Source organism: Gracilinanus agilis, chromosome 2 (assembly GCF_016433145.1).
Source record: "Gracilinanus agilis isolate LMUSP501 chromosome 2, AgileGrace, whole genome shotgun sequence".
Classification (NCBI taxonomy): domain Eukaryota; kingdom Metazoa; phylum Chordata; class Mammalia; order Didelphimorphia; family Didelphidae; genus Gracilinanus; species Gracilinanus agilis.
Genome location: NC_058131.1, coordinates 59582623 through 59599353, shown reverse-complemented (window position 1 = coordinate 59599353; position 16731 = coordinate 59582623). Strand labels below are relative to the sequence as shown.

General features: G+C 43.1%; 1 protein-coding gene across 1 annotated transcript in view; it reads left to right on the top strand.

The window, feature by feature from the left end:
* The first annotated feature begins 546 nt into the window (after positions 1-546).
* Positions 547-16731, top strand: part of ATP2C2 (ATPase secretory pathway Ca2+ transporting 2) — a 113741-nt gene continuing 97556 nt past the window's right edge. The window contains exon 1 of the mRNA XM_044659408.1: positions 547-648. Coding sequence (XP_044515343.1) covers positions 547-648 — 102 coding nt within the window. The remainder of the gene's footprint in view (positions 649-16731) is intronic.

Below are 16731 nucleotides of genomic sequence, written 5' to 3'. Positions count from 1 at the left end.
GGCCTCGAGGGCTGCAGGTCTTCCCTCTCCCGCCCCACTCCATCTGGCTCTCCTCCAGGGATTGCCCTCCGAGAATCCTCGGTGCGTACTCCGTGGGGAGCGGGGAGAAAAGGAGGCTGCGTCTTCGCCCCAACGCCCGAGCGCACTCACAGACGTGCCCGCCCCTTCCCCTCCTCCTGCTGCTGTGCTGCTGAAGCCGAGGCTGCGGTCCGCGTGCGTCCCATTGCGCAGCTGTTGGGGACTGCCCCTGGGCTGGCCCAGCGGGCTCGGGAGAGGCGCCCGCGGCCTCCGGGGAAAGGAGCCGGCTGGTTCGCTCCGCCCCTACCCCAGGGGGCGGGGCCTCACCTGCGGGCTGACCGGCACCAGGTAACCTAGGCTCAGCTTATTAGACTCCTTCGGGCGCGCGCGCCCTACCCCCAGCTCGCCCGAGAGGCAATTTCAGTAGCAGTCTAGCCCGGGCCGGAACGAGTGGGGCTGCCGCGCTTTGTCCCCAGCAGCCGAGGTGGGAGCCGGCGCGAGCCGCGGCGCCCGCCCCCCAGCTTCGAGATGGTGGAGAGACGCTTCTCCAAACTCTTGCAGAAACTTTCCCTGCTGCGCTTGTCGCACCAGTACGAGCCAGTGGAGGATGCGGAGCTGGAAGGGTTGGTGGTGAGTGGCGGCTTCTCGGCGGGCGGGTAGCAGGGACGGGGACCCCCGGGGGGCAGGCCTCGGCGGCCTGGGCGCTATCTTCCTCCCTGGCTCCAAAAGGGGAGCGCGACGGGAAAAGAAACTGCAGACCGGGCAGTGTCTGTGCTCGACCAGAGGTCTCTGAGGGGCGGCGTGGGCTTGTGCTCCTCTGCGGGGAAGGGCGGCGCATTGGTAGGTGAACGAACCTGGGCAGCAGCGGCGTGTGCGGGCATGGGGCAGGGCAGGAGACCGCGCGCACGCCGGGCACGGGCACGGGCACCGAGGGAGCTGCCTGCTGGATCTGCTCAGGGCTGGAGATCGGGGGCCACTTGCAGAAGCCCCAAACCCCAGGGAAGACGAGGCTGCTAAGCAGCCGCCCCAAGATTTCGCCCAGGCATCCCGCTCTCCTAGGGATTTTGAAACAAACAAATCGGTGATTCAAAATGAAATAGGCAAAGAAGACTTCCAAGTAAACGTTTGTTAATAAAAGACTTCACCTGACGCCCGATCCCGTCTCTGGATGTCCTCCCTCCCTCCCGCCACCTGTTCAGCTTGTAACTGCCTTCTGATTAGATGAATCAAAAGCACTCCGGTTTCTGTACCTGATTTCAGTTTGGCCAAGTACTTTCCGCACAGCAGCCCCGAGAGATAAGGAGGGATTAACCCCCTTAGCGTTTAGAGTTTTCTGGTCTGGGAGGAGACGTGCAGAACCAAGTCCAAAGCCAGGTGCTCCCTAATTTTCTCGTCTCTCAAGTGGAGAGGGGGTGCCGAGGACGACTTGATCTCCAAGATCCCTCCCAGCTTTGACCTCCTGTTTGCCAAGGTCCCTGTCAGCTCTGGTAGTCTGTTCTAAGGCCCCTTCCAGACCTGACATGGAATGCTCCAAGTTCTTAGAAAACCTATAATAGACCCCAAACAGGGAGTGATTAACAAGCATTTTTCCATCAACAAGATTTATGAAATCCTATGTGACAAGCACTGGTGCATGGTGCCGAGGGCACAAGCACAAACGGCAGACTGTTCCTGCTCACAATGAGTCTCCGTTCTACTGAGTATTAAAGGGAACAGTTTGAGTGTTGATGTGGATCTCAGTGTGAAGTCAGGCTGTTTTTTATTTATCCTCTAATTTTATCAAATCAGTTATGTAAAGAAAAGAATATTTCTAACTTGTTTGGCATGGTACTACATGGTGAGATTCAGGAAATCATAGACTATTAGGGCTGGGAAGGACATAAGAGATCATCCAGTCCGTATTTTACAGATGAGAAAGGCCCAGAGATCACACAACTAGTTAGGGGTAGAATGAGACCTGGTTTTTGATGCATGAAATTGGAGTTCGATTCTGGGAACTTCTGACTCTGCTTCTCACTAGCCTTGCGCAAGCCATTCAGATGTCTAATGAGCCTCTGTCTTTTCATGTCTAGAATGGGGATAACCATCCCTATCTTGCCTCCCTCACATTCTAAAGATCAAATGAGCTTGTGTATATGAAACAATTATACAAGGGAGGCTAGGTAGCTTAGTGGTTAGAGAGCCAGGCTTAGAGACAGAAAATCCTAGTTTCAGAACTAACACTGCCTAACTGTGTGACCCTGGACAAGTCACTTAACCCTAGTTGCTAAGCCTTTATCATTCTGCCTTGGAACTGATTCTTAGTATCAATTCTAAGATAGGAGGAAAGAGAAAAAGAAAGAAAGAAAGAAAGAAAGGAAGGAAGGAAGGAAGGAAGGAAGGAAGGAAGGAAGGAAGGAAGGAAGGAAGGAAGGAAGGAAGGAAGGAAGAAAGAAGGAAGGAAAGAAGGGAGAAAGAGAGAGAGAGAATCAGGAAGGGGAAAAAAAGAAAAGGAAGGAAAAGAAAAACAGTTTTATATATAAATATATTTTAGGTTCACCTTAGAGGTATTTTTTATTATATGAAGGAAAAACAGATATGACCCACCAATAGCAAAATACTAGAATCAAGGCATTCTACTTCCAATTTCCTTCCTTTAATCATGAGACAGCATAAAGAAGTGAGCGTGACATGGCCTTTGTGTGTTTCCAAAGAAAAGCCCATTAAAAGTTGTTTTCCCTCAAAAATTAAGTAGAGAAGAAGAAAGATGTTACAGCTAGAATACTACTAGTCAATGGAAAAAGTCAAAAAGCTGCAATGATTTTTTCCTTTTAAGCTATTGTAGTAGAGGGAGATTGGGGAAATATTGAGATAGAAGACCTGGATGCTAACCCTGTCTTTGCTATGTGATCTTGAGCAAGTCATTTCATCCCTCTGAATTTGCTGCTTCATCTCGAAATGCAGATCTTTGAAGACCCTTCCAATCTCAACAGTCTGTATTCTAAGATTTGTAAGCTCCTTTAATGAGGGCTTTTAAACATGTTTTCTTTGAATCCTCCAGTGCCTAGCACAGCATAGATACTGGATAAATGTTTGTTCAATTGATTTTGATTTCAGTTCTGCCACACTATGTCCTAAATGTCTGTATAATTCTGATATTCCGAGTCCTCAGCTCCTGGTCTACTTAGTTTGGGGAAAAAGACTGCAGTAGAGTAAATGTAAGTGGCAGGAAAGAAGGAAGCTTCTCTTGGCTGCCAGTTGGTTTCCTCACCTCACTCCTTGCCTCTAAAGATCCCTTCATTAGGGCCTTTTAAAAATTAAAAATTAAAAAACACGCAGGTTTTTTCAAAGAAACCCATTCTTGATTGTCATAGGAGAAAAGGATCAAATTCAGACCAAAAAAGGAGCCCAAATTGGACCAAACAGAAGCAATTAATAAAATTGACAAGTGTTTGCAACTAGAATAGCAAGCTGGGAATTTAACCTTCTCTGATGATTCAGGGTTTGTCTTAAGAAGGTTACTCGGGCTTCCTCCCTGTATCTCAGCTTTCCCTTCTGTAAAATGAGTCTTAATAGCCACCACACCTGCTTGCTTATCATGAGATCATAGAGAGAGAACTGGATGGTATCTGAGAGGCCATTGAGTCCAGGTGCTTCATTTTCCAGATGAGGGAACTGAGACCTAAGAAGGCTAAGAGACTTACCCAAGGACACATAGCTAGTAAGAAGCAGAGGCAAGATTTGAACCCAGTTCCTCTGACTCCAATTCCAGCATACTTTACCCTATACCAAGTATATATAGAATGTATTGCTTTTGGCATAAGGCTTAGTACATAGTAAATACTTAAGAATCATATTATGGAATAGTCTGAGAACTCAATGGAAAGAAAAATGCTCTCAGGCAGTTCCCAAGATATGAACAAGCTGTGTTCTAAAGGGTCATTTTTAAGGTCATCCATTGTTTAGAATTTGGGTCTCATTTACCATTGAAACAATCTTATGTAGGGTCATTAGATTCCTGAGCCAGCCCACAAAGACCTCACTTAATAGGAGTGATACTTTTTCTGTTTGGTAAGTGCTTTAAGGTTTAGAAAATACTTTTCACCCAACAAATCTTTGTGGCAGACAGTGGAGGTATCATTATCCCCATTTAACGGAGGAGGACACTAAGGGCCAAACTCACTTAAGGTTATAAGATTTAGAATCGGTAAGGACTTTAGAGATTCTGAAGTCTAAATTTTTAAATTTAAAGATGAAAAAGCTGAGGTCTGCAGAGAGAAAATGAGTAGGGATCACTAGCTAGAAAGGAGTTAAGAGATCATGGCACAGAAACAGAAACCTTTCATTTTACAGAGGAGAAAACTGAGGCTTATCCAGGTTAATTGACTTGCCCAATGTTGTATAGATTATAAATAGCAGAGAAGGGATCTGAACCCAGATCTTCTCACTCCAAAGGCCAGCAACTCTTTCTCTTTTACCAGAGTTTTCAAAAACTGGAGAAATGGGAAATACTTAGCCGGTAAGATTGCTAAAGGAGCTGTGGTGGGTCAAAGTAAAGGGATGGAATTGCCTATGCGCCTGTATGTGAACAGCTCTTATCCTGCTGTAATAAGATATCCTATAACTTCAAACAGAAAGGAAACCAAGAGGTCTTTCAAGTCCCAGGCAAGATTGAAAAAGAGAGGCAGAAATGACCTTCCACCACCACACAGCTAGTGAACAGCAGAGCCAAGGTGTGAAATTTCCCTTATTGACTGCCACCTTCTAAAGCTGAAATTCCAAACAAAAGCATCTCTTTTACCTCTTGGTGATAATGATTCCCCCCTTCCCCATTGCTTACCAAGCTAGAGCATCTTTTTTTTTAATCCTTACCTTCTGTTTTAGAATCACTACTGTGTATTGGTTCTAAGACAAAAGAGCAGTAAGGGCTAAGCAATGGGGGTTTAAGTGACTTGCCCAGGATCATACAGCTTGGAAGTGTCTGAGGTCAGATTTGAACCCAAGATTGAGCCACCCAGCTGCCTCACACCACACCCCATCACATTTGGCAGTAAGTACCCCCACCCAGCACTATTCTCTTTTCCTAGGCCAGCTCGACTGGACTCAAGCTTGAGGCTCTTTGGGCTGCTCTCTTCTGGCCATGGAGTGGTTTTCTGGACTAATGCTCTGCTTTAAGATACGGGTCCTGAGAGTGAGGTGAAGAAAAGAAGAAACCTCCTCCCCACTCCCTTCCCTCTGGAAGAGTCATGGGGGGAAAAGGTACCAAACATCCTCAAGAATAGAGTTCTTGGGGGCAGCCAGGTGGCTCGGTGGATAGAGAGCCAGGCCTAGAGAGGGGAAGTCCTGGTTCATATCTAGTCTTAGACACTTCCTAGCTGTGTGACCCTGGGCAAGTCACTTAAACCCCATTACCTAGGTCTGACTGCTCTTCTGCCTTGGACTCAATAATTAGTATCAATTCTAATAAAAAGAAAGGAAAGCATGGAGAGGATAATTCTAGCTGGGGCGGGGGTAGTTGGGGAAGGTGGTGAGTCAGGCTTAAGGACTGGAGGTTAAGCCTTGAAGGAAAATGAAGATTCGGAAAAGGAGAGATGAGGGGCTGCTCCGGGGAATTCATGGTGGCAGGACAGCAATTCTTAAATCTGGGAAATAGCAAATAATCCAGTCTGGTTGGAATTTTAGAGTATGTGACAAGGAGTAATGTGAATGTAGACCAGTAAAGCAGCTTGACATTGGATTGTAAAGGGACTTAAACATCTGAGCCTGTGGAGTTTGCATTTTCTCCCAGAGGCATTTGAGCAGGGCCATTTGAGTCCGATGTATGCCTTGGAAGGTTATTTCAGCAGCTGCTTGGATGAAGTCTTGGAGAGAGGATACCAGAAGCCAAGACACCTTGGGAGTTAGGATTAGCTGAGTGACCTTGGGCAAATCACTTACCCCCAGGCTCTTCTACCTTGGAATCAATATTTCTTTTCTTTTCTTTTTTAAAAATTTTATGTTTGCATGATTCATGTTCTTTCCCTCCCTTCTTCCTTCCCCACACCTGGAGCTGATGAGCAGTTTCACTGGATTATACTGGAATCAATATTTATTATTTATTCTAAGTTATTATGGAGGGAGAATGGACAGGAATTAAATGATTAGAGGTGAGGGGAGTGATGGGGAGAAGAATCAGACAAACTGTGATGTTTTGAGCCTCGATAAGTGGGAAGATGGCGGTGCTCTTCATGGACGTCGGAGAGCTGGTTAGTGGGAGAGGAATGGGGTAAAGGGGGTAAATTACATCTTGGAAAGGAAAGTTATTCCAAAATACTATTTTATTCATTGTCAAATAGCTCAGTTGTCTAAGTGGGGATTGCCTTCTGAGTTCAGAGGAGGGCAGGGTCACTGTGGCCATATGTGGAGGAAGGGAAACCTGAGCTGAGCCTTGAAGAATGAAGCATGTGGGGAGGAGGGTGTGGAGGCAATTAAAAAGGGTAGAACAAAATAACCTTCATGTTCACACCATCCCAGTTATGTGGGTAGAAGATGAGCAGTCTCATCCAGCTCCAACGTGGTTGAGTGGGGCAGGGTTTATAGTCAGGTATTCATTGTGCAATTATTAAGCACTTATTATATGCCAGGCACTGTGTTAAGTTCAGAGGTTACAAAGAAAGGTGGGAAATAGTTCCTATTCTCAAGGAGCTCACAGTCTATTGGGAGAGACAACTATGTACAAATGGTGGTGATAATCAGTTGAGCGAAATAACTACCAGCTTTGGGGACGGGGTCAGAAAATGCTTCTTGTAGAAGAAGAAACTTCAGCTGTGAATTATAGGAAGCCGGAAGATAGAGATGAAGAAGGAGAGAATCCCAAGCTTTGGGGCAGCGGCCATTGAGAACGACCAGAGTAGAGAGATGGAGTGTCTTGTTCAAGGAACAATAGGGAGACCAGTGTCACTGGGTCACAGAATACGGGGATGAATAAGGTGTAAAAAGACTAGAAAGGTAGGAAGGAAATGGCTTGTGAAGAACTTAAATGCCAAAAAGAGTATTTCCTATAGAGCAGTGGTTCCCAAACTTTTTTGGCCTGCTGCCCCCTTTCCAGAAAAAATATTACTTAGCGCCCCTGGAAATTAATTTTTTAAAATTTTAATAGCAATTAATAGGAAAGATAAATGCACCTGTGGCCATCGCCGCCCTGCCCTGGATCACTGTGGCACCCATTTTGGGAATCACTACTATAGAGAATGACTAGAGGTAAGAGGCAGTCACTGGAGTTTATTGAATAGAGGGGTTACATAGTCAGACCTGTTTGACAGCTAAAAGGAGAATAGTCTAAAGTGAAGAGAGACAAGGCAAGGAGAGTAACCAGAAGGCTATTGAAATAGTTGAGGTGTGACATGAGATGGGCCGCCTGTACCAGGGTAGTAGCAATGTCAGAGGAGAGAAGAGGTGGTAAGTGAAAGGTATTAATGAAAGTAAAATTGTTGGGCTTTCAAGGACTAACTAAAGTTCTGCCTCCCTAATGAAGCCTTTCTTGGTCCTTCCAGATTTCTCTCAGCTCCTTTCATTTGAACTCCTTTAGCACTAATTAAAAAACAAAAACAAACAAAAAAAAACCAAACCCTTACCTTCTGTCTTAGAATCAACACAGTGTATTGGTTCTAAGGCAGAAGAGAGGTAAGGGTTAGGCAATGGGGGTTAAGTGACTTGCCCAAGGTCATACAGCTAGAAAGTATCTGAGACCAGATTTGAACCCAGGACTTCCATCTCTAGGTGTGGCTCTCAATCCACTGAACCACCTAGCTGCCTCTCTAGAACACTCATTCCTAATGATAAATGAGCACCTACTTATGTGTATTCATTCATTTTTATTGGCAACAGATTGGATGTGGGGCCGGTAATTAGGTAAGGTACTATACTCACGTAGAGTAAGGAGGGTAGGCAGACTCTTGGGATGGAGCCCCCATGACTGGGAGATGGTAAAGCTCTCCACATTCGTGGGGAACTTCAGAGGGGGAAGAGGTTGAGGAAAGATGATGAGTTCAGTTTTAGATGTATCGAGTTTGAGATGTCTAATAGACTGTTGGAGATGTGAGTCTGGAGGTTAGGAGAGACGTTACGTCTGGAGAAGTAAAACGGAGAATTCTCAGCCTAGAGAGGATGACCGAAGCCAGGGGAGCTAATGAGATCACCAAGTTAAGTAATTCGAGGGAGAAGGGAAGAGGGTCCAGATCAGAGCTCGATGGAGCACCCCAGGATAGGGATCTTTGTTTCACAATTTCTCCTCCCCAATTTATTGACTGTGATGTTAAGAGGGATAGGAGTTCCACAGCAAGGAGGGCAGCAGTGATGCCAGCCTAAAGCCGGTGGAGGCAGTCACCTCACACAGGGACAGCTTGGGGAGAGGGGCCAGCAGGCTGGTTCTAACTGCTCTTTGTCCTACCGACTGCCAGGAACTAAGGGAGACAGCAGTGCTCTGGCATGCTCTGCTAAGTGTTCCAGGTTCTAGTTGCAGCACTGGAGGAAGCATGAGGAAAAGGTTCCTGGGCCAAGGGGCCCCGGAAATCATGGGAAGTGACTGAGTTGGAAGAGGCTATTTGAGGGACTGCTGCTGAGGGGGATGTTGTTTAATGGAGTTCTTCTTAGGGGAAGGCCATTTGGGAGGAATTGAGGAATGGACCCAGCAGCCACAAATGGAGCAGTCCAGTAGACAGAGGCTCGAGACATGGGACATGACAGATGGAGGGAGCTTCAACGAGCACTCCAATGGTGGACTGGCTGTTCGCTCATCCAAGTCCAATGGGGTGGTTCCTTTGCCATGACATCTTCACAACAGTACCAACTTACAGCTGCCCAGTAGCCCACCTGTGTAACCTGGGTGAACATCCAAAAAAAAGAAGTCTGAGGAATGGCCAGACAGGAGAAAGATCAGGCTAGAGTAGTGCCATGGAAATCCAAAAGAACGTGTCAAGAGGAAGAGGCTGATTGCGAGTGGCAAACACTATAGGACGGTCAAGAAGGATGAAGATTGTCATTGATTTGGCAATTAAGAGGTCATTGGTTTAGTGGATTGAGAGTCAGGCCTAGAGATGGAAGGTCCTAGGTTCAAATCCGGCACTTCCCAGCTGTGTGACTCTGGGCAAGTCACTTGACCCCCATTGCTTGCCCTTACTGCTCTTCCACCTAGGAGCCAATACACAGAAGTTAAAGGTTTTTTAAAAAAAGAGGCCATTGGTATCTGGAGAGAGCAGTTTCAGTTGAATGAAGACATCAAAAGCCATATCGTACATACTTAGAAAGGAGTGAAAGGAGGTGGAGGTGTTGGTCACAGAAGACTTTCTCAAGGAGTTTAGTTGCAAAAAGGGGAAGATATAGGACGATGGCTCATAGGAATGCATGAGTCAAAGGAAGGCTCTTTGAATATGAGGTTGACATGGGCATGTGTCATAATAAAGGCCCCTGCTTTTTGAGCTAGGAGGGTCTTTAGAGATTATCTGACACAATGACTTTATCATACAGAAGGGAAACGTGAAATAGAGAGGGAAATGACTTGTTCAAGATCTCACAGTCAGTGTGGCAGAATTAGAACTAACTAGACCTGAGATCTCTTGACTAGTATTTTTTATACTATATAACCAGCTGTCCCAGCTAATGATTGAATCATAAATCAAATCCAGACTTCTTAACAGCCTCCATTCCTTCAATTATGATTTTCTAGCTTTTCAAGACCTGGTACAATATTCCACCTACAGAGGAGGAATGACAAGAGGTAGGAGGAAGGGTAGTTGCCACTGATGGCCATTAATGAATAAGATCTAAGAAGCAAATTGATAGGACAGCTCAGTGGATAGAGAGCCAGGTCTGGAGATGGGAGATCCTGGGTTCTAATTTGACTTCAGACATTTCCTAGCTGGGAGACCCTGGGAAAGTCACTTAACCCCCATTGCCTAGCCCTTACCACTCTTTTGCCTTGGAGTCAATATTTAGTATCCATTCTAAGACGGAGGGTAACAATTAAGATAAGACCATTTCCCACTATCCCAGAGACACATTGAAACACTTTTGATCTGCTTTCTTTGGCAGTGGTTATAGTGTTGTTGCAACCAATAAAGCCAAAGGCAAATAAAAATGGAGTATCCCTAATATGACTTTACAAAGAGGCCAGTTAAAAAATCACAAGTCAGGTCAGTTAAGGGGAAAGGTGGGTACAGTGGAAACTTCAGTTTCAGCATCATGGGACATTTGGAAAGGAGTTTCAGGAACTAGTGTGACTCGTAATGAACATGCTGTATTTGTGTTCTTGGTGGTTCAGGTACTGTTCTAAATAGAAAGGAAAAAAAAGAAGGGGGAAAAAAAAGAGGTTCAGTCATTTTAATCATGTCTGACTCTTGGTGACCCCATTTGGTGTTTTCTTGGCAAAGATTCTGGAGCGTTTTGCCATTTCCTTTTCTAGTTCATTTTGCAGAGGAGAAAACAGGCAGATAGTTAGGTGATTTGTCCAGGGTTACATAGCTAATAAGTGTCTGAGACTGGATTTGAACTCAGGTCTTCCTGATTCAAGCCTCAATGCTGTATCTACTGCACCACCCATCTGCCTAAGGTAAATACAAGTGGTTAAAATGCATGATTGTATATATATGAGAATGTTATAGATAGAGACTCCTCTAAAGCTAGTTGAAAATCCTTTCTTAGCCACTGATACAAAGAGGTCTAAATGAAACGTTTGCTAAATGCATCTCGTTTGCACAGATTTTGAATGGAATATATACCTCTAGATATGGAATATGTACCTCTAGATAGAAGATAGAAAGGCAGGCGGAAAAGGAAACACTGCCAATCTTTCTCACGTTTCTGCTAGCTAGAAATCAGAAGATGGAAGCCGACCCGAGAGGGATGGCAAATGTATAACTCGGGGCTGCAGTAACTCAGGTTCTTCTTTTCAACATAATTATTCCAAGTAGCATTGTGGAGACTGTTTGTTGCCAGAGTCAGATTCAATGTAATTGGGAAATATAGTACAAGAGAAATTAAAATACGGTAGAACCTCCAAAAAGAAAGGTAACCATTTTCCTTGACGCAGTGCCTTAATAAGAAGTATCTGTTCGCTCTCTGGCAAAAATGAATAATATGAACATAGGTATCGAGTGATAACATTTATACAACCCAGCGGAATTGATTGTCGGCTCTGGGAGGAGGGAGGGAAGAGGAGAGGGAAAGAAAATGAATCATGGAAACCTGGAAAAATATTTAAAAATAAAAATTAAAAAAATATAAGATTTTAAAAAATAAATTAAAAAGAAAATTATACTCCACAGCATCATAAACCATTTTCTCTTGATAATGTCTTTTTGATAAAAATGTTAATCCACAAAAAAAGTATTTGCTGAACAATTCAATAACCATGCCAACGTGATGCTCAGAATGGTGAGTTTTCATTTTGTAGCCCATCCTTTCCTGTTCTCCTCGCCGGTTTCCCCTCTCTTTTTCTCTCCAACATTTTTCACAATTTCTTGGAATTAAAGCAAATTAGCAAAACCACATAAACTTTGCTCTTGCTGCTTGCTAGCCATGGAGCACTTGCATCTGTTAGAAGAGATCTGGGTCACTTCTTGGGCCCTTTCTTTCTTCTTCCTCTCTGGCCCTCCCTCCCTCTGCCTTTCTAGGGCTTCTTCCCAGTTGCACACCTCCCCTTTCTTGCTTCTGTCCCTTAAAATAAATAGGATTGAAGCCTCCCTTTCAGGTATTTGTTGAGTTCTTGGGGAATCGCCTTCTCCTACGTGTCTATAGCATCTCAGTGAGTCCCTTCTGCATGTCTAAAGCATCGTACTTAGCTCTCGTTAGCAGTCAGGAGTTAAATTTACATAGCATGAAAAAATCCCTAATTTCAGGTAGAAGCTGGTTACCTACTTCATATATATATATGCATAAATATACACACACACATTTATTTGTTTATTTATTTATGTATGCATGTTCGTGTGTGTGTGTGTGTGTGTGTATATGAATTAAATGAGTTTCCTCGGTGACTTTTAGTGAAATATATATTTTGCATGGTTAGGTGGTAACATATATTTCACATATAATGCAGACGTCACATAGAGAATATAGACATCATACACATAAAATATATGCCAGTCACAAAAATCACAGGGGAAATTGTCCATGACATTGACACCCCACCTTTCCGTCAAAGTCGGGCTAAAATTTCACCCCCTCCATGAAACCGTTCCTGAAAGGGAGCTCCCTTTCTCTTAAACTCTTATTGAACTCTTTGCCACAAATTAATGCCTAATTATGCTCATTCACTTATTCTTTCATTCCACATCCACTTGAATGACTATGTCTGAGCAGAACTTTCCATTCCTAGGACCAGCCTTCATTATTCCCTTCTTACACAATTGCAGTGTTTTCTAAAAGGTCATTCTGTTTGTTCTCTTCTCCCTTCAATCCATTCAATTCATTCTTCAGAACCCTTCCTGGGAACCTACTGAATAAAGTTCAGCAGTGTTTACCTGGCATTCAAGGCTCGCCACAGTCTGCTACTATCCTTTCTTCCCAGCCTTATCTCACACCATTTGCTTCTGTGCATTCTACATGAAGGCCATCTACACTTAAGAAAATTTGTTTTGAACTTCTCTGCTTTTGTTCACCTCCTCGTGCCCAGAGAAATTGATTGAAAGCTTTGCTTTTTCTGTTTTTTTTTTTAACAAACCAAGTCTATTCATCTATTTATAAATTTTAAAATATAAAATATTTATAAATTCAAATATTTATAATATCCATCTATCTATAATATGGATATATTACTTATTCAACAACTGCTTTATTTTTTAATTATAATAATAGTCTTTATTATTTTTTTTAACCCTTACCTTCTGTCTTAGAATCAATATTATATATTGGTTTTAAGGCAGAAGAGTGGTAAGGGATAGGCAATAGGGGTTAAATGACTTGCTCAGGATCACACAGCTAGGAAGTGTCTGAAGTCAGATTCAAACTCAGGACCTGACTCTCAATGCATTGAGCTACCCAGCTGCCCCCAATAATGGTCTTTAAACAAGGTAGAAAGATTAATCTGAGAAGCCACACAGGGCCTCAGTCCTTGAACTTTCCTCAACAAGTCCCTTAAAATAGGCTTTCCTCCACCCTATTTTGCACCAGTTAAAGACTAGAGAAAAATAGGATAGGAGTGAATAAGGGAAAGAGAGCCAGGAAGGCAGAACTAACCAGCCTTTAAAATGTCTCCTCTTCCAAGAAGCCTTCCTTGACTTATCCCAGTAATTTTGCTTGCATTTCTCTAATATGCTTTTCATGTTTTATTTTTTACTACACTAGTCTGTATATCTTAACGTGTCTCTCCAAATTTTCTCTCTCCCAGAGCACTGAGTACAGTGCCTTGCTCACAGTGGGCACTTAACAAATATACATTAAGTTCAATTGAATTCCGTGTCTGTGAAAGTGTGAATAGGCAGCTAGGTGGCTCACTGGTTAGAGCACTGAACCTGAGGTCAAGAAGACTTGAGTTCAAATTCCTTTTGAGACACTAGCTGTGTGACCCTGGGCAAGTCACTTAACCTGTCTGTCCTTGCTTCCTCATCTGTAAAATGGGAATAATAATAAATAACCTCCCTCCCCCAAGGTTGTGAGGATAAAAGGAGCTAATATTTGCAAAATACTTTGCAAAACTTCTTAGCATTATATAAATGCTAGATGTTATTATTATTATCATTATTATTACTGTATGCCCTAAATCTACTCTAAGGACCCTTTTAGCTCTGACATTTTGTGTTCCAAAGGCCTTTACAGCACTGACATCCATCTGGTCAGTCTGTACCTAGAATGTTGTATTCATTTCTCAAGAACCATAATTTTGAAAGAACATCAATGGAGAGAGAGCATTCTGAGGAAATCAGTGAGGATGATGAAGATTATTAATAGCATTTAAGGAGTTCTTGTAGGGACTGTAGGTGCTTAGCTAGGGGTTAAGAAGATTGAGAGAGGAGAGTGAAACTGCTAATCATTTCAGTTGTGAATGACTCTTCATGATCCCATTTGGAGTTTTCATGGCTACTGAAGTGGTTTTCCATTTCCTTCTCCAGCTCATTTGTCACATGAGGAAACTGAGGCAAACAGGGCAAAGTGACTTGCCCAGAGGCATACAGCTAGCAAGTGTCTGTGGCTGTAGGTCTTCTTGGCTCCAGGCGTGGCACTCTATCCACTGTGCCACCCAGTTGCCCTTGATTATGACAGCTAAAATTCTTAAGGAGGATTAGGAAAGAGAGAGTTTAGGCTAGACATAGTTCATGCCTTCATGGAGTTTTTGGTTTCATAAGCAGATCAGGCACATATTTAGTGACCTTGGGCAAATTATCTTCCCCTCTGGGCCTTATTTTCTTCATCTACAAATATGTGAGTTTTGGATTAGATTGGTAGTTCCCAACCTATGGGGGAAAATTTGAAACAAGTTCATCAGTCCATATGTGCTCGATGCAACATCATTTTTTAAAATCCTTCCTTTCTGTTTTAGACTCAATGCTGTGGAGGCAAGAAGAGCAGTAAGGGCTAGACAATGGGGGTTAAGTGTCTTGTCAAGGGTCACACAGCTAGGAAGTATCTGAGATCAGATTTGAACCCAGGACCTCTGTCTCTCAATACACTGAGCCATCTAGCTGTCCCCAGTAACTTTTTAAATTTTATACTGTTGAAAATCAGTACCATTCAGAGGGCAATGGAGATATACGTGGTGGATGTGAACAGGCTGGAACATATAATCATTTCAGCCCTCCAAAGAAGAGCCAGAGTAAAGAATATTATCGAAGTATATGATCCAAATGTTGGAGGGGATGCGGGAAAATGGAGACACTAATACACTGTTGGTGGAGCTGTGAGCTGATCCAGCTATTCTGGAGAGCAATTTAGAATTATACCCAGGGAAATCAGGGAAAAAGGAAAAGAACCCATACGGTCCAAAATATCTATAGCAGCTCTATTTGTGGTGGCAAAGAATTGGAAGCTGAGGGGATGTCTATCAAGTGGGGAATAGATAAACCAGTTGTGGTATATGATTGTGATGGAATACTTTGGCACCATAAGAAACAACGAGCAGGCTAATTTTAAAAGAACTTGGGAAGAACTACATGGAACAATGAACAATGAAACGAATAGAACCAAGAGGATATCATACATCACTACAGATTTAATACTTGAAGAATGAATCGTGAATGTGTCTTCCAGGGAGTGAACCAAAAGGTGGAAACATGAAAGACATAATTTGTATGTATGTGTCTGTCTCCCAGATGACGCCTTCTGTACTGTGGGAAGGGGAGGAGAGGCTGGGACACCTGTGGATAAATTCTATTTAAAAAATTACGTAGCACAAAAAAAGAAGAAATAAATATATGATCCAAAAGTAAGATAGGTCGGTCCCTTGGTAAATATGAGGGATAACTGATATACAAGCTAGGTTTTCAGCCAGTAAACTCTCAGTATCAGAAGAAATGGAGAAAGTTCACCAGCATGTTGGGTGGACTCCCTGTGACAAACTTGTAGTAGAACATGGGGCAAGAACAACACAGAACGAAATGCTGAAATGAAATTTGCCTTGCTGGAAGGAACTTTTAGGAACATATTCACATATAGAAAATTACAGGTCCATTTGAATATTGTGGGACCTCTGTTTCATCTCTGCTTTTGGGACGTGGGAAAGGAGGAGGGTGCTGTTGCTCAAACCAGAAAAATTGCTTCCCAGGCCCCTTACGAAACTGGTAAACTCCTTCAGAGCCCAGCTTGTTCAAGGATGAGAGCAGGTGCCAAGCTGTCAACACTGAATAATCAAATTCCACAACCCATTGAATGATAGGGTGTGAGTACAGTAGCTTACCTCCATTTAACTTATCTAAGAGTCTACTAAACTTTAATCTTTTTCTTTCTTTATCCTTCCCCTTTGGTCTACCATCAGGCTTTCTTTTTCTTTCCCCTTTGTCTGCCTTTCTATCTTGTTAGCTCTTTTCTAACTGGTTTTTTCCCCCTTCTTTCTCTATTATTTTTTAAAAGTTCTTTTATCCTTAACTGAATATATATAGAACAAAGACATTTTAAAAATAATTTATTGAAGTTGTAAATATTGAATAAGATGTTCTGTTTCCAGTTGGATGAACCGTCCATTGAGTTGATCTATGAGCACATGTCTCTTGGACACTACAGAGGAATTGCTCACTTGCAGAGTCCACAGTTGAATATGAGGAAGAGATTAGGCAGAACTGCATATCTACAGGATGTTCAGTGATCCCAAGCTGCTTTCTCCTTGGAACAATACCTTATTTTTTTTAGCAGCAACATTCTTCTGTTGATATGATATGACTGCAAATTGTGGAATGCCACAGTTTCAAAGAATCAAACTTGTGGATAACTAAAAAAGCAATGGAGAGATATACACTGGGCCTAAATAGGCTATCAGCTATTACCAGCAATGACTTGTATGCCATAAAAGTGGTATAAAACAGGGAAGCTAGATGGCTCAATGGATTAAGAGCCAGGTCTAGAGATAGGAGGTCCTGGGTTCAAATCTGGCCTCAGACTAATGGTGTAACTCTAGGCAAGTCATTTAACCCCCATTGCCTAGCCCTTACTGCTCTTCTGCCATGGAACTGATACTTAGTATTGATTCTAAGACAGAAGGAATTTTTTTAATGGTATAAAACATCTATAAAATACATAATTGGAAAAGGAGGTAGACTAGTCATTTATAGA